Source organism: Pipistrellus hanaki (assembly GCF_964339955.1).
Source record: "Pipistrellus hanaki genome assembly, chromosome: 1".
In the NCBI taxonomy this organism is placed as follows: domain Eukaryota; kingdom Metazoa; phylum Chordata; class Mammalia; order Chiroptera; family Vespertilionidae; genus Pipistrellus; species Pipistrellus hanaki.
In genome coordinates this window covers 171,009,818-171,031,786 of record NC_140503.1, presented here as the reverse complement: position 1 = coordinate 171,031,786, position 21,969 = coordinate 171,009,818, and the positions used below count along the sequence as shown (strand labels likewise).

General features: G+C 38.3%; 1 protein-coding gene and 1 pseudogene across 3 annotated transcripts; both read right to left on the bottom strand.

Annotated features, from left to right (window-relative positions):
• Window positions 1–2,354: 2,354 nt before the first annotated feature.
• LOC311625673 (UDP-glucuronosyltransferase 2A3-like) lies at window positions 2,355–21,547 on the bottom strand. Of its 2 annotated transcripts, XR_014795552.1 has the most exons (9): window positions 20,772–21,521; window positions 19,714–19,862; window positions 16,322–16,453; window positions 15,026–15,113; window positions 11,969–12,188; window positions 11,395–11,478; window positions 10,050–10,151; window positions 9,101–9,160; window positions 2,355–4,051 (listed from the first exon to the last, which is right to left on the bottom strand). XR_014795552.1 is itself a non-coding variant. In XM_084890209.1 (6 exons), exons 1-6 carry the CDS (start codon window positions 21,493–21,495, stop codon window positions 11,199–11,201), a joined length of 1,593 nt encoding a protein of 530 aa, XP_084746335.1. In that variant the 5' UTR covers window positions 21,496–21,547; the 3' UTR covers window positions 10,821–11,198. The 2 variants fall into 2 exon arrangements, 1 of the variants encoding a protein (XP_084746335.1); XM_084890209.1 differs by lacking the exons at window positions 2,355–4,051; window positions 9,101–9,160; window positions 10,050–10,151 and having other exon boundaries at window positions 10,821–11,478; window positions 20,772–21,547.
• LOC311612664 (protein dpy-30 homolog) lies at window positions 18,292–18,640 on the bottom strand (annotated as a pseudogene). Its single transcript has one exon. The product of its transcript is annotated as a protein dpy-30 homolog (transcript).
• Window positions 21,548–21,969: the final 422 nt, after the last annotated feature.

Here is a 21,969-nt window from a genome sequence, read left to right as displayed (position 1 = left end):
CCCTGTCTCTGGATCTATTTTTGTTCATCAGTTATTTTATTTAATATAAAACATAAATGAGTAACATCATGTGATATTTATCTTTCTCTGACTGGCTTATTTCGCTTAGCATATTCTTTTAATCCACTCATTGCTGATGGGCACTTAGGCTGGTTCCAAATCTTAGTGATTGTAAATTGTGCTGTTATGAACATAGGCGTTCATATGTCCTTTCTGATCGGTGTTTCTGATTTATTGGGATATATTCCTAGAAGTGGGATCACTGGGTCCAATGGGAGTTCCTTTTTTAATTTTTTGAGGAACTCCATACTGTTCTCCAGAGTGGCTGCACCAGTCTGCATTCCCACCAGCAGTGTATGAGGGTTCCTTTTTAACCCCTGCCCCCCTTATCCTCGCCAGCATTTGTCCATTTGTTGATAGCCCTTCTGAAAGGTGTGAGATGGTATCCCATTGTTTTAATTTGCATATCTCAGATGATTAGTGACTTTGAGCATATTTTCATATGTCTCTTGGTCTTCTGAATGTCCACTAGTCTATTTACAATAATTCCTTTGCCCATTTTTTGATTGGATTGTTTATCTTCCTTTAAGATGTATGTGTTCCCAATAAATTTTGGAGATTAGGCCATTGGATATAACATTGGCAAATATGTTCTCCCATGCAGTGAGCTTTCTTGTTGTTTTGTTGATGGTTTCTTTTTCTGTGCAGAAGTTTGTTTTTTTTATTTTGATCTAGTCCCATTTATTTATTTTCTCCTTAGTTTCTATTGCCCTAGTAGCTGTATCAGTAAAGATACTGATAGGACAAATATCTCCTATTTTGCTGCCTAAGTATTATTCTAAGATTTTTATGGTTATGTTTAGTCCTTAATCCATTTCCCTTTAATTTTGTGTATGGTGTAAGTTGGTGGTCTAGGGTTTTTTTTTTTTTTTTTTTTTTTTTTTTCCCCATGTATCTGTCCAGTTTTCCCAACACTCTTGCTTCCTTTGTCAAATATAATAATAATTAAGCATAATGACTTGTGTCGATTTCTGGGTTCTCTGTTTCTCTGTTCTGTTCCATTGGTCTATATATCTGTTTTTGTGCTAGTACCAGGCAATTTTGAGAACAGTGGCTTTGTATTGTAATACAGCTTGAGATCTGATATTGTAATTCCTCCAACTTTGTTTTTCTTTCTCAGGATTACATTGGTCATTCAGGGTCTTTTGTTGTTGTTGTTCCATATGAATTTTGGAGAGTTTTTTTTTTTTTTTACTAGGCCTGTGAAAAATATTGGTATTTTAATAGGGATTGCATTAAATCTGTAGATTGCTTTGGGTAGTATGGACGTTTTAATGATGCAGATTCTAACAATCCACGAACACGGTATATTCTTCCATTTTTTTATGTCCTCCTCTATCTCCTTTTTCAATGTGCCATTGTTTTCTGAGTACATGTCTTTACCTCTTTATTTAAGTAAAATTAATTTTTTTGTTGTTGAATTGATAAATTGTTGGATTTTTGTTTGTTTTTTTCTCTTTCTGTAAGTTCATTATTGGTGTATAAAAAGGTGATAGATTTTGGGGTGTTAATTTTGTATTGTGCTACATTGCCAAATTCATTACTTTTTTGATGGATTTTTTAGGGTTTTCTGTGCACAATATCATGTCATCTGCAAATAATGACAATTTTATTTCTTGTTTTCCAATTTGGATGCCTTTAATTTCTTCTTGTTGTCTGATCACTATGGCTAGCACTTACAGTAAATGTCGAACACAAGTGGTGAGATTGGGTATCCCTGTCTTGTTCCTGTTCTTAAGGGAAATTATTTTAGTTTTTCCCATTGAGTATAACGTTGGCTGTAGGTCATATAAGGGTTTTATTATGTTGAGGTATGAACCCTCTGTTCCTTCTTTGCTGAGAGTTTTTATCAAGAAAGGGTGTTGGATTTTGTCAAATGCTTTTTCTGAATCCATTGATATAATTATGTGATTTTTGTCTCTCAATTTGTGTATGAGATATGTCACGTTTATTAATTTGCGAATATTGTACCATCCTTGAATCCCTGGATTAAATCCCACTTGGTCATGATGTATAATATAACGTTGGATCTAATTTGATAGGATTTTGTTGAGGGTTTTAGCATCTATATTCAGAGTTATTGGCCTGTAATTCTCACTCTGGGCCATATGAAAGCTCTGCCAGGGGAAGTATGATGTTGGCTGTAGGTTTGTCATATAAGGCTTTTATGTTGAGTTTTAGAAGATGGTATTTTTCTAGGAATATGTCCATGTCCTATGTTTGTGATTTTTGAAGATGCTTGATATGATTTAAATTTTGTAGGTTGACTGCTTTGTTGGAATTGAGTTGTTCATAGTATCTGTTTATAATTATTTATATTTCAGTGGTGTCTCTTTCATTTCTAATTTTATTTATTTGGGTCATCTCTCTTTTTTTCTTGGTGTGCCTGGCTAGAGCTTCATCAATCTTGTTAATCCTTTCAGAGAACTAGGTGTTGGTTTCATTGATCTTTTGAATATTTTAATTTTTTATTTTTGGTCTCTAAGTCATTTATTTCTGCTCTGATTGTTGTTATTCCTTTCTTGTGCTCGCTCTGAGCTTTTCTTGTAGCTGTGTTTCTAATTCTTTAAGTTGTAAAATTAAATAATTTATTACCAGTTTTGTTTTGTGTGTTTTTTTGTTTGTTTATTTTTGAGGTAGACCTGTAATGCTATGAACTTTCCTTTCAGGACTGCTTTCATTGTGTCTCATATTTTGGATTGTTGTGTTTTCATTGTCATTTGTTTTCAGGATGTTTATTTCCTCTTTGTTCTCTTTGGAACCCCCAATTGTTGTTTAATAATATGCTATTTAGTCTTCAAGTGGTTAAATTTTTTAAATTGTTTTTATTATAACTGATTTCTTTTATGCCTTTGTGATTTTTGAAGATGCTTGATATGATTTCAATTTTCTTGAATTTTAAGAAACTTTGCCTGTGTCCCAATATGTGGTGAAAATGTCCCATGTGCACTTGAGAAAAATATTTATTCTGTAGCTTTGTGGTGAAATGTTCTCAAGATATTGTGTAAGTTCACTTAATCTAGTGAGTCATTTAGGATTGCTGTCGTTGCTGATTTTTTTTTTTTTTTTTTTTTTTGTCTAGGCTAGTGGTTGGCAAACTCATTAGTCAACAGAGCCAAATATCAATAGTACAAAATTGAAATTTATTTTGGGAGCCAAGTTTTTTTAAACTTAAACTTCTTCTAATACCACTTCTTCAAAATAGACTTGCCCAGGCCATGGTATTTTGTGGAAGAGCCACACTCAAGGGGCCAAAGAGTTGCATATGGCTCATGAGCCTCAGTTTGCCAACCATGATTCTAGGCTATTGTTGGAACCTTCTATCATATTTTTATTGTAGCTATATATGTTTTTATTTCTTCTTGATTCTTACGTAAGTTGTTGATTTTCTCACCCATCCAGTTTATGAACTGTATGACCCTTACTCTCAATTGCTTTTTTAACATATTGTATGACTCTGTTTAATTTAGCTCCTTTTCTGGCTGATTCCTCCTTTTCTTTCCTTGGGGGGTTGTTTTCTTTGCCTCCTCATTTTTGCTGTCTCTTTCTGGCCCTGAGCATCCAGCTTGAGATTTGAGAGGTTGAAGACTTTATCAGAACAATGGTCTGAAAATTGTTATCCCAGAGGCTGGGTATGTTTTGAGTTTCATGCATTTATTGTCTCTGCTCTGAGTTGTAGACCCTTCTCCCATTGATTGGGACTATCAGTTGTCTGCTTCTGGTTGGTGGGTGCACATGCACAGTTCCTCAGATATGAGACTCCCTGTGAAGACACAGAGCCCTCTGGGCATGCAGTTCACTGTGTAGCCCAGCACCTGTGGCAGGGTGGCATTATAGGTCCCCCTGGCAACATATTTGCAGAGTGGTCCTGTGGTCCCACTGGCTAGGCACACTGTCTTTCTTTGGGTCGCCCTGGTGCTGCTTTCATATGGCCCATAGTGAGGAGCGTGTTGGGTTGCTCCAGGTAGCCTCTGCAGGACTGTCCAAGGATCTGGGGAGAAGCAGGTACAAGTTGCTCTGAGTCACACAGTCCCTCCTTTCTTATAGCCCAGAGTGAGACACTTAACTGTGTTACTACAGTTCACCCATCCTCAGTGTGGAGGAATATTGCCCTAGGTCACTCAGTCTTGGAGTAAGTTGTGTGTTGGGTTGCTCTGGATGTCCCTGGCAGGACTTTCCTGGTAGCTGGGGAGGAGCAGGCATGGGTTGCTCTGGGTTGCACAGTCAAAGCTGCCCTGCGGCACTCTTTGGATTGCTCTGGGTTGCCCTGGCAGCAGGTCCCAGTGCTGGGGCTGGTGAGGAGGCCTGGTGCAGGAGCTAACTCTGATGGCATGCGTGCTCCCTGGAGATGTCTGGGAGCCTGCTGAGAGGTACTGCAACATTCACTGCCAGGGCATGATGGTGGTTCCATGCAAATTATGGCTCACAAGAGGTGTTCCTAGGTGTCCTCTTAAATTCATTATTAAAATTGTCTCCTCAGCTGTGTCTAATTTTTAATTCAGGGTGGATGTTCTCTGATTTAGTTGCTTTTCTGGCCTGACCATAGGATGAGGTGCGTGACACTGCTACCTCTTCAGCCACCATTTTTCTCTCCTCCCCTATAATCTTAAATTAGCATTTTAATCCCTATTAGTTATAAAAAGTAATTATAACATTTCTACTAAGGATTATTAGGTCCCATTTGAAAGGAATGTTTTTCTTAGGTTTAATTTTTTTTTTTTTTTACAATAGTGACATATCAAAAATGTTTTATATATATGAGAAATGGTGATAAGAAAACACCTCTCTTGGCTAAAATGAGTTTGACTAGTTGAACAATATATTCTGACTATGGAAAGTGTATGTAGCCCTGTAGCTCCAGCCTGGTGGCCCCAGGAAATGGCTGACTTTGTACCTCCCAAAATCCCCAGGGGAAGTGCACCTGGTGGACATCTTTAGACCCCACCAGACTCTACACATCCATAAGCAACACACTCAAGCAGCAGACTCAGTGACACCAAAGCCCCACTGAAGCAAGTTCTGCTCCAAAGAAGTGGCTACTGTAGTTGCAGCTGACCTGGAGGTCAATTCTTCCCAGTGTTGCCAACAGCAATCAAAGATCAACTACAATAAGACTTTGCTCATAACCCACACAGGGGCACACCTAGAGTGGCCATCTCAGGTGACTGGGAGCATTAATGACTGGGCCCTACAGGACACCTCCACACAAGGCCACTCTACCAATCCAAAAGACATAGCAACTCTACCTATTACATAGAAACAAATAGAAAAATCCAAAATGTGGAGACAAAGATACATACCACAATATATGAATGGAAGTAATCTCAAAAAAAAAAGAATTATATGAAATGGAAACAAGCAAACTACTGGATACAGAATTCAAAACAATGATTATAAAGTTTATCAAGAATCTTAATGAGTGTTTCTAGGGACTAAATGTAAGTTTCAAAGGACTTAGTGAGAGTTTCAAGGACATGAAAAAGGACCAGTCAGAAATTAAGCATATACTAACTGAAATAGAGAAAAATTTACAGGGATTAAACATAGAGTAGAAGATTCTGAGAATCAAATCAATGATTTGGAATATGAGAAAGAAAAAACACCCAACTAGAGGAACAAAAAGAAAAAAGAATAAAAAAATGTGAATATAGTATAAGGAGCCTCTGAGACAACTTCAAGAATAACAACATTCACATTATAAGGGTTCCAGAAAGAGAAGAGCATGAGCAAGATACTGAAAATATCTTTGAAGAAATAATGACTGAAAACTTCCCCTTCCTGATCAAAGAAATAGACTTACAAGTCCAGGAAGCACAGAAAGTCTCAAATAAGAGGTACCCAAAGAGGTCCATACCAAGACACAGCATAACTAAAATGCCAAGAGTTAAATACAAAGAAATAATCTTAAAAGCAGCACAAAAAAATCCAGTTAATTACCTACAAGATAGTGCCCATGTGACTGTTGGCTGATTTCTCAACAGAACCTTTGCAGGCCAGAAGGGAGTGGCAAGAAATACTCAGAGTGATGAATAGTAAGGTCCTACAACTAAGATTACTCTATCCAGAAAAGCTCTCATTTAGGACTGAAAGTCAGATAAAGATCTTCACAGACAAGAAAAAGCTAAAGGAGTTTATCAACACCAAACTAGTATTACATGAAATGTTGAATGGTATTCTTTAAGGAGAAAAAGAACAAGAGGAAGAGGAAGAGGAGGAGAAGGGAAAGGAAGAAGAAGAAGAAGAAGAAGAAGAAGAAGAAGAAGAAGAAGAAGAAGAAGAAGAAGAAGAAGAAGAAGAAGAAATAAATATATGAACAGTAGTATGGCAATTAATACATATCTATCAACAATTGAATCTAAAAAGTAAAATAAATAAACAAGGAATCTAATGAACAGAATAAACTGATGAATAAAATAGAACCAGAGGCATGGAAACATGGAACAGGTTGATGAATCTCAGAGGGAACAGTGAGAGGAGGGAAGAGATTAATCAAAGATCTTATATGGACACAGACAATAGGTGGTGAAAGCCTGAGGTGGGGAGGGAACTGGATAGAGAAGGCAATGGGGGGATAAAGGGGGACATCTCTAAAATTCTCAACAATAAAGATTAAAAAATATAAACAAAATAAAAAAATAGTAATATAACAGTTAATTTTTAAATGAAGATTACACTAGAGGAAATCATTTACTGTTAACTAAAAGTTTCACAAAATTAGTAATTTTTCTGTATTTTTTATAATTATTTCTAAACTAATCTGTTTACCTTTAACATATTGTTGGCTTTTTTTTTTCAATCTGGGAAAATACTGATTTTTTTAATTTTTAAGGCAGTAACAGGTAGATTGCCCCCTAAACTCCCAACTGCCCTCCCCTGCCAGCCTGATCACTCCCAACTGCCCTCCCCTGCTGGCCTGATTGCCCCCAACTGCCCTCCCCTGTAGGCCTGATTGTCCCTAACTGCCTTTGCCTCTGCAGCTGCCACAGTGGCTTTTGTCTGGAAGGACTTCTGAAAGATGTCCAGTCTAATTAGCATATTACCCTTTTAATAGTATAGATGTGGCACTTATTTTCCAAGTCAGCAACTCCAATCAAGACACAAAGATTTCCACTTTATAGTCTCTAGTGTATGGTATTTGCCAATTTATGGCCAATGTCTGTACTTTATTTGCTTTTCCAGTGGCTAAGTAGTAAGAAATAGGTAAGGACAGCAAGCAAGTTCTCAGTATGGACTGCAGTTAGGAAGATGGAAAAAGTGTTATGAGTTTTAAAAATGAATTTTTTTTGACAAAAATATCAGGATTATCTTGAAGAGACATGAGATTCCATTGACATTTTTGGGAAGCAATGGGAAAAATACAGGATTATGGAAGAAAGATTGCTTTTTCTGTACTTTAATATGCCACTTAATACTCATTCTTGGAGCTATAAAACAAAACAGTCCCCTCGGTTCTAGGATTTCTCATACACAATGAGAAGTAACTTTTACTGAAACAGCTTCTCTCATCATCAAAGAGGGTGGCTGAATAGGGAGAAAGAGCAGTGTGAGCAAAGATGGAGAAAGGGGAATAGGGAGTGACCCCCAAAGCCTGGAGGCATACCTAGGAGGGACCACGGATCTCCAACTGGGGTAGGTTTTAAAGTGCTGTTGATTGGATGAACAAAGTGAGTTCAGCCTAGGTAAAATGTAAGTGCTGCATAGCTTGACTTTGAAAGCATTTAAAAAATATATTGATTTCAGGGAAGAATGGAGAGGGGAAGAGAGATAGAAACATCAATGATGAATGAGAATCATTGATCAACTACCTCTTGCACACCCCATACTGGGGATCAAGTCCACAATCCAGACATGTGCCCTGACCAGGAATCAAACTGCAACCTCCTGGTTCATAGGTCAACGCTCAATTACTGAGCCATGCAAGCCAGGCTGGAAACATTTTAATCAACATAAAACTTGAAGTAATAATTGAAAGAGAATATTTTATATCCTATCCTATTTTATGAGGAATCAAATTTTTTACTTCCTCCCTAAATGTTATAAACTTTCCTACACATATAATTATCTTTTCCCCCCCTCCATTTACATGAATAAAGCATCCTACCTTCTACCTCTGATAAAAACAGTCAACCTCAGGACCTTAGTCAGGACCTCATGTCTCTTCAAGATAATCCTGACATTTTTGTCAAAAAAAATTCATTTTTAAAACTCATAACACTTTTTCCATCTTCCTAACTGCAGTCCATACTGAGAACTTGCTTGTTGTCCTATTGTACTACTTCTTTCTATCTCTTTAACCTCTCCTCTTTGTGAGCTCTTTTGCAGGAAAAGGCAGACATTGATAAATGAGCTATATTTAATTTAATGGTAACAATATTTACTCTTGGCTCTGTCTGCTTATGGAAAAATCCTTCCCCAACCACTAGCCAATAAATCACATTAGGAAAATTATTTAACCCATTTGTACCTGAGTTTTCTTATCTGTAAAACTTGTATATTAACAATGATTATTGTAAGAATCATTTGAATTCATATATTAAGAGTGCTTAAAATTATGCTAAGCATTTCACACTTTACAGTGTTATGAAATAAAATACATATATGGATCTTGATGCCTGCATCCCCCAATCTTCATGTTACCTTCCTTTCCCATTCACCATCAATTTACTTCCTGAATGCTACTTTATGAGAATTGTCTACACATTTTGTATTATTTATGGTTAATTTTTAACTTCTTTATTGTTGGAAGTTTTACATATTACATATGTCTTCCTTTTCTCCCATTGACATCCCCAGCTGGCTCCTGTCTCCCAGGACAGCCCCTCACCCCCCTATTGTCTTGTCTAATTTTCTTATCTCCCATATAGTTTCTGCCCCGACTATTTCCCTAAAAGAAGATATACCAGGTTCAGCAACAAAATCTGATATCAGATAAAAATGTGTCAGTAATTTTATTCACATGGCCTAGGATTTATTGCTCTTTTACTTTATCTACTAAATTTGTTATGGTTCCTGACTTATACACTTCAGGTTTTTCACTTACCTTATATTTGTTGTAATCAGTATTTCTTTTTCTTTTTCTGCTATGGTAGACTCTGTCAGCCTAGTAAATAGAAGTATTCATTATTCATTCACTAACTCAATTAGTAATAATCAAATACCTTCTAAGTCACTGTTGTTAGTTTCTCTGGACGCCTCATCATTTCCCTTTGTTCCCTTCATTATCCACACTTTATGTAAGGATAGTTTTCATTAAAATTTCTATATTTGGAAAGGAACATTGTTATTCACAGGGAAACTGAGTTATTCTGAGTTGGAATAGTCCCTTTAGTGTGGTTAACAAGAAAATGCACCATTAACTGTCTATTCTGTTAAAAGCTTATTAAGCCAATTTTTATTAATATGGAAACTATGCCACATGTGGGTTATGTAAGCATAACCTATTCAAGAAGTAATCTGTAAGTTACATTTTTTTCAGTTCATCTAGGACGTTAGTGTTATCAACTGAATATCGTGGATGCATTAAATTCATTATGACTTAGAACATATTACCTTAAGTGCTGTGTGTGGCAGATAGAAATACTAATGCCAGCAGCATGGCAAAGTTAGATGATCCCCTTATACCTCCTCTTAAATCCACAATAAGTTGGTTGTATATAACCTAACAAAGGTTTCTCTGCTCACCAGGGCACCTTGGGCATTGGCTGGGCAGTTACCATCTGGCTGGGCCTGGGTGGCTTGGGGGCACATGGTAGTTCCAGTCACACCATTCACCTGCCGCCTCCCACTCTCCCAGCTGAGCTGAAGGGACTGTGGGACTCTGGTGGCAGGTGGACGAACTGGGTTCCACCATCTTGTTGCTATGGGCACCACCACTTTATGATGGCATGATGGTCAATTTGCATATTCCCTCTTTATTAGATAGGATATGAATGAAATCATATGTAATGAATTTATAGAATATAGAGACTAAAAAATTACAATGATCTTACCTTCAGACAATAGGATTTTTTTTTTTGTAGGAAATAATTTCTTTGATTATACAAGTACTACTAGTGGCCCAGTGCATTTTAATAATGCTGTTTGTCCTTTCTCTATAATATAAGATGTTAGAGATGAAAGAAAATTAGTAAAATGTATATGAAAACTTTCTCCTGTCAGAGTCTGGGGCAAACTGTTGGACCCAGAGTCAAGTGCCAACACCTGTGTACACCTCAAAATCACAAGAGACCAAGACCTGGCCAACCCTACCCCCATGAAGCTCTTTCAGGGGGAGATGCAGCCTCAGGTTCCCTGGTTTGGTGGCCGGTAGGGGCATAGCCTCACGTCCCCTGTCAAGCCCCACAGGCAGGGCAGGGGTCACAGCCTCTGTGCCCGAATCAAGCCTTGTTGGGTTGGGGGTACAGCCTCAGTTCCCCTGGCCCACGGCCTGGCAGGGAGGCACAGCCTTAGGTTCCCCAGTGCAACCTCAGGTCCCCTGGCCTGGCGCAGGTACGGGAGATACAGCCTGAGGTCACCTGACCTGATGTCAGGGTGGAGGGTGTGGCCTGGGATCCCCCATCAAGCCTCACTGGGCTGGGGGCTCTGCCTTAGGTCCCCTGCCCCAGCCTGGAGCCATGCAGCCTCAGGTCCCTGCTGATCACTTATGTGGTTCATTACGGGAACCCTACCTCCCCTATGGGCCCAGCCATCTTGTGTTATGGGAACCCTGCCTCTGCTGAGGGCACAGCAAGCTTGTTATGGTGTGATGGTGTGAGGGTCAATTTGCATATTGCCTCTTTATTATATAGGATTACTTAAATTATAAATACAAATTATTTTAAAATATAATAAATTGACATTCAACATTCAGATTATCAATGGCACTGGTCTTTAAAAATCTCATTAAAATTAATTAAATAATTTTTTATATAATTCTTTACATTTCTTAAAATAACCTTTTTACTTTTAAAACATTACTGACATCTTCACTTGTTGGCGGGGAAATCATTCCATTGGTTATCTTTAATGTCTAAAGACATGCTCAGCACTGTCCCTTGTACATAAAAGGCACACAGAAATATTTGTTGATTAAAGGCCAAATTTGAAAACAAGAAGGAGGTGCAGGGTTGTCCATTCAAGTCTGCTTAAGTTGGAAAGATCTATTCTCTCTTTTTTCTCTTTCCTGCTTTACCAAATTTTCGACAAGAAAATAAACAACATTTTTTGATCAAGAATATAGCAGATGCTGCACAGGCCAGCAGAAACCCAATCACATCCAAAGAGTGGTACTGGACCCAGGTGAGGTTGTGAACAGCTGGCCGCAGGTGTTTGGCTCCTTTGTGGCGCATGACATACTCGATCCAGAAGACTGCTCTATCTAGAGGCTTTACAGGTTGATCATGGTGAATCCTTGATAATCTCATCACATTCTCTTTATAGCTGGAAGGCAAATAAGGAAAAGGCAAAAGAGAAATAAATGAATGAAATTTAATTCTGTTTGCCACATGATACATATTATGAGGAAGAAGGCAAAAAAGAAAGAAATGAATGAAATTTTGTTTTGTTTTTTGTCACATGATACATGTTATAAAAATTAATCTAAGGGCCACAGAATTGCTACATGAAAGCTGCTCATTGTATAGCATTTAACACGTATAGTAGGGAGATGGTAAATACATATTATTAACATGCGGTCAAATAGGGGAATAGAAAAAATAATAAAAATAAAAGTGTTGTTAATTGAAGCTTAATTTTTCTGAAGGGTGACATTGAATGAAATATGATTTCCAAAAGATTTCCAAGACCAAGATCATGAATGGTCCAAGATTATGGGAAAAGATCCATTAAAAGGTAAGTATTATCTCTAATGTTTTCTTGTCTGGTGCTTAATACAATTAATGGAAATCCTTTAGAAGGAAGTAGTACTTACGAAGGATCATTAATGACTGTTCTCACGGCCTTGAGCAAGTCAGCACTTGTCATTGTGTGCATGTTCACCTCCACAGCCGCTCCTTTGGCCTTCATGTGAGCAATGTTATCATGCTGATCAGCAAACATGGGAATTCCCACCATAGGAATCCCATGATAAATACCTTCATAGATCCCATTTATTCCACCGTGAGTGATAAAAGCTTTGGTTTTTGGATGACCTAGTTTGGGGATGGAATGAGAAGCAGGTGAAAATCTTACCTAATAAAAGAGAAATATGCAAATTAGTCACCACTCCACTATGCCCACAGCCAATCAGAGCCATCACTCCACTATGCCCACAGCCAATCACACCGCTCCATGAAGCCTGCTATGAGGGAAAGAAGGATGGTGGAGAAAACTACTGGAGTGGTGCATTGGACAGAAGTGAGGACTTGCTGGCTGCTGGGCGGAAGAGTGGGGACTTGCTGGCTCCTGGGCAGCTGGGAGTGAAGCCAGGAGAAGGAAGGCCTATTCTTGCATGAATATTGTGCAGTGGGCCTGTAGTTTTTATTGTAATGCATGAACAGAAATTCAGAGACAGAAGAGGAAGCTATGGGATAAGTTACGGAAGAAGGCCGTATTTTCTACAATATTTCCTGTGGGGCACTGTTACCACATAAAATTGTTATCCCAGGAAAATGAGGCATTAATTCCCTCTGTATTACCTGAACCTCTTATCTAAATTCATAGCAAGTATGAATCTATAAAATGAATGGTCAAATATTTAATTACTAGAGGCCTGGTGCATAAAATTCATACATGGGGGGGGTGTCCCTCCGCCCAGCCTGTACCCTCTCCAATCTGGGATTCCTTAGACAGTCAGACATCCCTTCACAATCCAGGACTTATGGCTCCCAACTGCTCACCTGCCTGCCTTCCTATTGCCACTAACCACTTCTGTCTGACAGCCTGATCTTCCCCTAACCACTCCCCTGCCAGCCTGATTATCCCTAACTGCCCTCCCCTGCAGGCCTGATGGCCCCCAACTGCCCTCCCTTGCAGATCTGGGCCCTCCCAGCTCCCCTCCCCTGCTGGCCATCTATGGTGGCCTTCTTGTGTTCACATGGGGACAGCCATCTTTGACCACCTAGAGGCAGCCACCTTGTATGTTGGAGTGACATTCAATTTGCATATTACTCTTTTATTAAATAGGATAGAGGCCTGGTGCAAGGGTGTGGGCCAGCTGGTTTGCCATAAAGGGTGTCCCGGATCAGGGTGGGGATTCCCTTGCAGCATGGGATGGCCTGGGTGAGGAGCCTGTGGTGGTTTGCAGGTCAGCCATGCCCCCTGGAAACCCACGGGGAGGCCCTTGTATCTTGGATTTATTTATTTTCTATAATTTAAATTTTGTAGCTTTGAGCAGAGGACAGGGCTGGCCAGGAAGCTTGGCTTCCTCCATTGCTGATGGCAACCCAAACCTCCTGCTCTCTAGCTGCTGCCATTTTTGCTGGGATTTATTTATCTTCTATAATTGAAACTTTGTAGCCTTGAGCAGAGGCCAAGGTGAGCCAGAGTGGGCAGGAAGCTTGGCTTCCTCCATTTCCAGGGAAAACCAAGCCTCCTGCTTGCTATGTGGCTGCAGCCATCTTGGTTGGGTTAATTTTCATCCTCACTTATAATTGGCTGATGGGCATGGCTTGTGGGCATAGCAGAGGTATAGTCAATTTGCATGTTTCTCTTTTATTAATATAGATGTCTTTTTGAATTGGAGGTAAAATGAAAAATATTTACTATTGTTAAGTATTTGTTGATAATAGTTTTTATGTTATTACTGGAGGCCTGGTACATGAAATTTGTGTTAGGTGATCAAACCCTACCTCACCCTGGCCTGCACCCTGGAACCCTTCAGGGAATGTCTGACTGCCGGTTTAAGCTCCATCCCTGTGGATGGAGTCGGATATCCCTCTAGCAATCCGGGACTACTGGCTCCTAACCACTCATCTGCCTGCTTACCAGATCACCACCTAACTCCTCTGCCTGCTAACCTGATCACCTTGATCTTCCTCTCCTGCTGGTCTGATCACCTGTACCTTGCCCACCTGCTGGTCTAATTACTCTTATCTTCCCCCGCTTGCTGGCCTGACTGTCCCTCCCCCCACCCCCCTTGCTGGCCTGACTGTCCCTCCCTCCCCCCCCCCCCCGTCTGCCTGATCATCCCTAACCTCTCTTCTTGCCTGATCACCCCTAACTGCCTCTGCCTGCCTGCTTGATTGCCCCTAACTGCCCTCCCCTGCCAGCTTGATCACTCCTAACTGCCTTTGCCTCGACCTCCACCACCTGGCTTTGTTCAGAAGGAAGTTGGACAATCAACCTGGTCTAATTAGCCTATCACCCTTATATTAGTATAGATAGGTTATATAGGATAGGATTGCTTAAATGGGGGGTAAGGAGCCTTTTTCAGCAGGAGAAGATGCTCTTGGAAGACAAAAACACATAATCCCTATATCTGTACTGATAGCCAACCATATGCACTATACTGCCAAACTGGTCATTAAAAAATAGAATCACTTTCTTACACCTTACACCAAATAACTGTTGCTCTTAAAACCGCTCCTCAGCCCCCACCTTAGGTTCTGCCTTTGCAGTTCACCCAGATTTGTTTCTGATTAGTCATTTTCTATTCCAGTCAGCAGCTCTGGATCTATCTCCAGACCTGATCTTAGAGGGTAGGGGGAGGGGGGTTAATCAGCAGCAGCCCCAGGCTGCTGGTGAGCAGCTGAACTGCTGACCTCTTGGAGAGAGAGAGAGAGGCTTGGCTGCTGGTGAGGCCAGGAGAGAGGTAGGGTCTGATCACCCTGCTTTTCTATCCAGGTCTTGCCATCAGCCATTGCCACAGCTGATCAGCCACACCATTCTCTACCTCTTGCCTGCTACATGTGCAGACCTGAAGAACAGTTGAGCCTCCGGTCATTGTGGATGTTACAACCCTGGCTCTTTATATATATAGATTAGCTCTTAAACAATTAATCAACTTGTCCTTCAATTACTATATACCCCTTCTTCCACTTAGTCTTACCAAGAAGATCATTCTGGGGTAGCCAATCAAAGAGCTGAGTGTTGGCTCCTAATTTGGCTGGTTTCTTCCCTTTGTATCTCCATAAAACCTGTGGAAGACAGTTAATATATTTCACAAGTAATAACACAGGATAATGATGTTTTAAGGTTGTACAGTTTGTATACATCATGCATCTACTCTATTTTAGGTGATAGTTGAGGAGAGAGTATAGAGGTGTACTTTATAAACACAAAGAAATAGTGGGACTGCTTATAACAACCTTTTAAAAAAGAGTTTGTGGTAGTTGCCTGCTATAATTTTGTCTATTATCACTAAGAACTTTCCAGAGTGAGATTGTTAGTGAAGAATTAGAAAATAATGCCATGCTAGCCTAATGAATCAGAGTTTTGGAGTTAAAATTTTTATGACCACAGGATCTCTGTATAAATTTTTGTCACTGGCAATCCTAGCTTTATATTCATATTTATGTTTCTTACAAATAACATTGCTTTAGATTTTAGCTACTTATTTTTTGGATGACTGGTTATCATTTCATCCTCCATTTCTTTCTTTTTTTCTCCCACAACTTCTTTTTTTGAAAGTAAAATAAGGTAGTGCTTTTGCTTATATCCCAAAATTTGGTGAAGTATTCTGTTTGGTTTGGTTTCTGCAATTATCATATTTGAAATTATATGTTAATTTTTATAGAATTTTATGGACTTTAACCAAATGAACAAATAAAAAAACCTGTTGCATATTTCATAAATAACAATATATAAAGAGCTATAATCTAAGATGGTGGTGATAACATTAAAATGAATTGAATATCATGTTATGACATGAAAATTGCTAGACTATATTAACATTTCTATGGCCTTTTAATTCTAGAAAATGTTAATTAAAATGCTAAATAAATCCAGATTTCTACTTCTGTGCTCAACTATGATGAATCAAGTCCTAATTCAAACAAATACAAGGAGGATATTCTAATGCAGCCTTCATACCTATGTTTGTCATTTCACTTCTCCCTTTTCTTGCTCCTGGAATAAATACACTTCAGATCTATTTTGGGAATCATTAGAATAGGCCTTAAGATTTCATGAAAAATGGTGCTTAATGTTTTCATCTCTATTTCATAGAAAACAAATAATTGTAACAGCAAAGCTCAGCAAGCAAGGTCCAAATATGCCTACACTCACTATTGTAATGTTTTACAAATTTTTACTTAATGCTGGTACCTGATATGTTAAGTGTAAAATGAGATTCAACTTTCAGTGGGAAAGACACCAGCCCAGAAGGATTAAAGGTTGTACTAACCTTCTGTGGAATCTGGGCAAGGGCTGAGGCAATAAGATTGCCCTTTTCTTCTGTGAGATTTTGGATGATTGAACCCAGAGAAAACACCACAATACCATCTTTTCCTGAGCTCTGGACAAATTCTTCTATTTCCTGTAGAGAAACAATTCTTTGTATTACAGATATATAGTATGTTAGGAAATAATAAAACTCTTTTATACTTTAAATTAAAGATTCAAGGGAATTGTCAGAGGCCTGGTTAGATTTTTAAAAAAATCTTTGATATTTAGCCAAAACCGGTTTGGCTCAATGGTAGAGCATCGATCTGTGGACTGAAGGGTCCCAGGTTCAATTCCGGTCAAAGGCGGCTGGTTGATGTTTTTCTCTCATTGACGTTTCTAACTCTCTGTCTCTCTCCCTTCCTCTCTGTAAAAAAATCAATAAAATATATTTTTTTAAAAAATCTTTGACATTTAGAACCACCTACTCTCTTTACAAGGAAATATATAATGCAATTACAGATAATGTATTGTAGATTTATACACTTGAAAGTTATATAAATTTATTAACCAATGTCACCTCAATAAAATTAATTATAATAAATAGATAAATAAAATCTTTGGCTTACATACGTATCATTGATTAGTGAATAATCATAGATTCAAACCTTTATATCAGAGGGTTAGGTGATAAGAATACAGTACATTTCATGGTTGATGGACTTTCATGTTACTAACCATGTTTAATTTTATTAATAACTGAGTTCTTCATAAGCTCATAACAATATTCCTGAAAAGAAAGCCCCCAAATGGGTCTGAATTAGGCATCTGACAGTTTACATCTATAAATCATTACTGTGTTGATCTGCCTATAGCTTCATTGATAATTTTCTTATGTTCAAGTCTGCTGAAGTAGATATTTGTTAGAATTGTGGTATCTATAATAATAAAAGGCTAATATGCTAATTAGACAAGGCTCCTTCTGGATGTCATTCCAGAAATTGTTCCAGACAAAGCAGGGCCCAGAGCAAAGCTGGGGTCATGGGTACCTGCCATTGGCTGGAGAAAAGCCAGTCTAGGCCCCAAGTGCAAGCAGGTGGCTGGAGGGAAACCAGCCTGGGTCCTGGATGCCAGAGGTAAGGGGTGCCTGCAGCCCGGGGAAGGAAGACCTACTCTTGCATAGATTTCATGCATTGGGCCTCCAGTATAGTAATAGTAATGTATAGGAAAAAGAGATATAACATATTAAAAAGGCTCCATAATCACAAATTACTTTTAGAAGATAGTGATTGCCTGTCTTTCTGATCTATAGAACTACCAACTCAGTGGACACTAGCTACATGTTCTTAATTTCAGCCTTAGCATCAAGTTGATACATAGCTACTTCTGTAAATTAAACTGCCTCACCATTTAGAGCTGTGCAAGTTGGCCATGGAAAACTCTGAGTTTGGGCCCAGTCAGATCATATTCTATGAGAACAATATCCTCTAGACATGCATCATGTATTTCCTGTGACAGCTTTTGTGGCAACTCTGGAATCACATATTCCCCAATTAAAGACCATTAAATGACCAGAAAAGAGATGATGTCAAAGTTGACTATGTCAGCTTCATTAATATTAGGAGGACATATTTGACCCCACAGAAATTATCTTGCTATTATTTTGATTCACCTTCCCAAACACATGGAGATTGAATAAAATGTGTGTGTGTGTGTGTGTGTGTGTGTGTGTGTGTTCTGATTGACTGGCCTGTCATCATCACTTTTGCTTTCTTTTGTGTCTTAACAGTTCATTTTGAAGGTAATTTGGAAACAAATTTAAGGATAATCAGAGAAAAAATGCACAGAATACACTAATTAAATAAGTATTGTGATTAAATAAAAATAAGTGTAATACTTTTTCTTCTGCAACTCTAGAAATAAATTGTTATTCTGAAGTTTCTTATACTTCTAAAAAGGGGTTGAGGGAGTTATGACTGTTAAAGCTGCTTCTTAATCATATAAACCAAATTTTTCTCTTCTTCCCAATAAGTCAGTTTCTATCTTATTTCTATCCAACTCTGACTTGTTTTTTAAAAAATATATGATGCTAGAAATTCAAAAGGATTTAGTAATCTTTCCTTTGCAAGTACAGCAATTTTCTGTAATAAGATAGGCACAACAATCTGATCCAGGTAGGTACATTTGGCAAAGCCTGCAGATCCACTTTCTGTTTTGATGATTTTTCTGCATTAATATTCTCAGTTTTGATAATCCTCTCACTATTATCTGTGGGATTATTCTCAGAATGAGGATTTTCTGAAACCTGTGCCTGTTTTTCTAGCACCTGCTCTGGCTCCATGCCAGACGCTGACAGCCACAGTTTCATAATCCATGCTGGAGCCTTCCATTTCTAAGAGCCCTCTGTAAAATAAATCAAGAATTTTCCTAGGAACATCATGTATCCTATAAACTTTCTAAAAATATTTTTAAAATATTCTCACAGTACAAGTAAATGTGGGCTTTCCTCTTCACTCACTATTGATAGATTCACACAATACCTGCGTAATGCTTATGTATTACTCATTTGTTTCTCAATTCTGGTTTGTTTTAACATCCCTGACATTCTACGTTTTTTTCTTTGAAGATTTAAGAATGTGGTATACAATTATCTTTTTTATTCAAAAAGAAACCTGTCATCAGGTTGGTAAAGAATCAAGCCAAGATTGGGTCTCTCATTTTTTTGAACACTTATGCTGGTGACCTCCAATATTTCCTTTGCTGTGTGTTGAGCTTGAGACCATCTATTACCTAAATGACTTGTAGAAAATTCTACCTGAAAATTCAGCTTGTTCCTTTAAGTAAATAGTCACAATATAGAACTCATTGTATTAGTCTTAAATAAATTTTATTTTATGTTTTCTATTTCAGTAGAAGCCATCACTATCAAACAAACATTCAAAATTAAAATCCAAGAGTCATCTTCATTTCCTTCTCTTCATTTAACTCTTACTTCTTCTCTCACCCAGAAGATAGTGTGGAACTTATCCCCATGTCTCATGAAAACATGTTTATTTCTCAACCATCGTAATATATGCCCATTTTCATAACTTTGTCACACTTGTGAAGAATACTACAGCAGTGTCCTTAGTGATTTTCAATGGCCCCAGTTTCCAGTTGCTCCTATCAATTATCCATATTGTAAAAATAATGATATTTTAAGGTGTGCTTTAATCATGCCATTTTTTCAGCCTAATTTCCCAATATAATCTCTAAACACCTATAAAAAACTCACAAGAGCCCTCTAGCATGGAAATAGAGTTGCCTATCCAATAATATTCGATATCACGTTTTCTTACCAAGACTTTAAGCTAGAAAAGGAAATCAGGTATCATATCATATGGTATATAAAGTCCATCAATGTTGTAGTCTTACCTTAGGTAATGGTTTGGCAGGTTTGCAGTGTAATCCTCCAACAAATTCAAAATTAGGTAAGTATGGACGAGGAAATTCAAAATCCCAGTATGTTCGAATTAACCAAATTTCAGCTTTCCCCAGAGTCTCACATAATGTAGTTGGTCTTCCTGGGGGAGGGGGGGAGTTGTGTAGAGGGAATTAGACTATAACTTAAATAGGAAAATACACCACTAACTTTATGATTAGCCATCAAGGCAAAATTCAGTTTAGGTCTTCTAGAATAATACAGCTTTTTAATACTCTCAACACTAAAGTCAAACAAAGAATGGCCGACACTCTGTTCTAGTAAAAATGCTATAAAATTGAGTGTAATCATCACTAATTATAAAAAATTTTTTGAGTGGATACAGATGAATTAAATATATTTGTTCATAATCATATTTTAGCTTATTACTGGTATCAGACAAGTAGGTTATCATGCTCTTTGGATAAACATTATACTGTCTTCCCCAAGAATAGCTATAACTTCCTCTAATATGGAAACTCAATGTTCTATATTTATGTAATATCCAAATATGACAAACATTCCTCACAAGTATCAAGTTTTCTTATGAGAAATTATTTGATAATTATAAAGGCAGAGTAACCATGGCTAGAGATTTTTTGTTCCCATTTCCACTTAGTTTTTTTTTTTTTTTTAAATATATATTTTATTGAGTTTACACAGAGAGGAATTTAGAGGGACAGAGAGTTAGAAACGTCGATGAGAGAGAAACATCGACCAGCTGCCTCCTGCACACCCCCCATGGGGATGTGCCGGCAACCAAGGTACATGCCCTTGACCGGAATCGAACCCGGGACCCTTCAGTCTGCAGGCCGACGCTCTATCCACTGAGCCAAACTGGTCCTGGCAATTTCCACTTAGTTTTGATAACCAGTTGATTACTCTTACTAGTAGAGTTTTAAATGGAAGATATATATTTAAAATGTATTTCTTCCCTTTACTTATATTTCATCCACTTACATTTCTAAATTGTTTTGATAACAAGTTTGAAATAAAAAGCAAAATGTCTTACCTAATGCCTCACTGTAAAACTGGTCCCAAAAATGAATGTCATAATCCCGGATCCATAAGTCAAAGAAAACAGAAAGCATTGTATTTTTTACTCTTTCCAGAAAGGTCATTCGGTCGGTAAGTCCCACCATCTGAACAGGAACATAGGAAGAGAGAGCGGGAAGTTTCCCACAGTGTTTCTCCTTCATGCCTCCCATAGACACTCTTAATGTGAGCACAAAAGGGACTGCAAGCAATTCAGCCACCAGCTCTCCACAGGGCATCACAGGGTCTATAAGCATTACATCGTAGTTGGTTCCTTGGAGCTTCTTCATGAGTGTCTGATTGTAGACTGCACTCTCACACAGCGTTTTTACACTTTCAGTTACTTCAATAACAACATCATTCAGTCTTACTGTGGATTGCCAGGGTGTTAAGTTTGGCAAGTCATTCAAAATTACGTCCACAAATTTGTTTTGTGCTTTCTCCATTAATTCTCTTGGATATTCTGGATGTAATACCTCAAATTTCAGTGGGGAAGGTTTCCTGTAGTCTATGAGCTGAGTATGTGGAAAAGTCAGCACTGTTACCTCATGTCCTTTCTTTGTGAGTTCCTCTAGAATGGTCTTTATATTAAGCCAATGGCTCATGTCCACGGGCCACACCAGAACCTTTCCACAGAATCCACAGCCAGCACCACAGAGCTGCAGCAGCAGAACCGCCAAAGCCCACTTCTTAGATAACATGACAGCAGCTCCGCCACACACTGCTCTGCTGGGGTTTTAGGGTGTTTCTGCCCAGTGCAGAGACCAAATGGCAATACAAACCCACAGTAAGTTAAAAATTAACTTTAAAAGGAAACATTTTTGCATTATATGCAAGGTTAAAGTTTATTGAGGGACTAAAACAGAAATAAAATAGATATCTGGGAATTTTTTTCATTTTCCAGATTGGAAATAAAGAAAATAACAAATAGGAACCACCTAAAGTTAATATATCCCTCTCTCTATCTCTTTATCTCTCTCTCTCTCTCTCTCTCTCTCTCTCTCTCTCTCTCTCTCTCTCTCTCTCTCTCTCACACACACACACACACACACACACCAACACCCATTCCACTTTAAGTTTGAAGGTGACAAGTGGTTTAGCTGAAAACATATTCCACATCATTTTCCCTATGTGAAATAGCAAACAATTTGGACACCTGTGGGAAGTATATTGAT

Excerpts from the sequence above, each read along its gene's own strand:
- LOC311625673 (XM_084890209.1), bottom strand. The coding sequence starts at position 21,495 with ATGTTATCTAAGAAGTGGGCTTTGGCGGTTCTGCTGCTGCAGCTCTGT. Across the intron at positions 16,454-19,713 it reads CTGCCAAACCATTACCTAAG|GAAATAGAAGAATTTGTCCA; the intron begins GTAAGACTACAA and ends GTTTCTCTACAG. Across the intron at positions 12,189-15,025 it reads ACCCCAGAATGATCTTCTTG|GTCATCCAAAAACCAAAGCT; the intron begins GTAAGACTAAGT and ends TCCCCAAACTAG.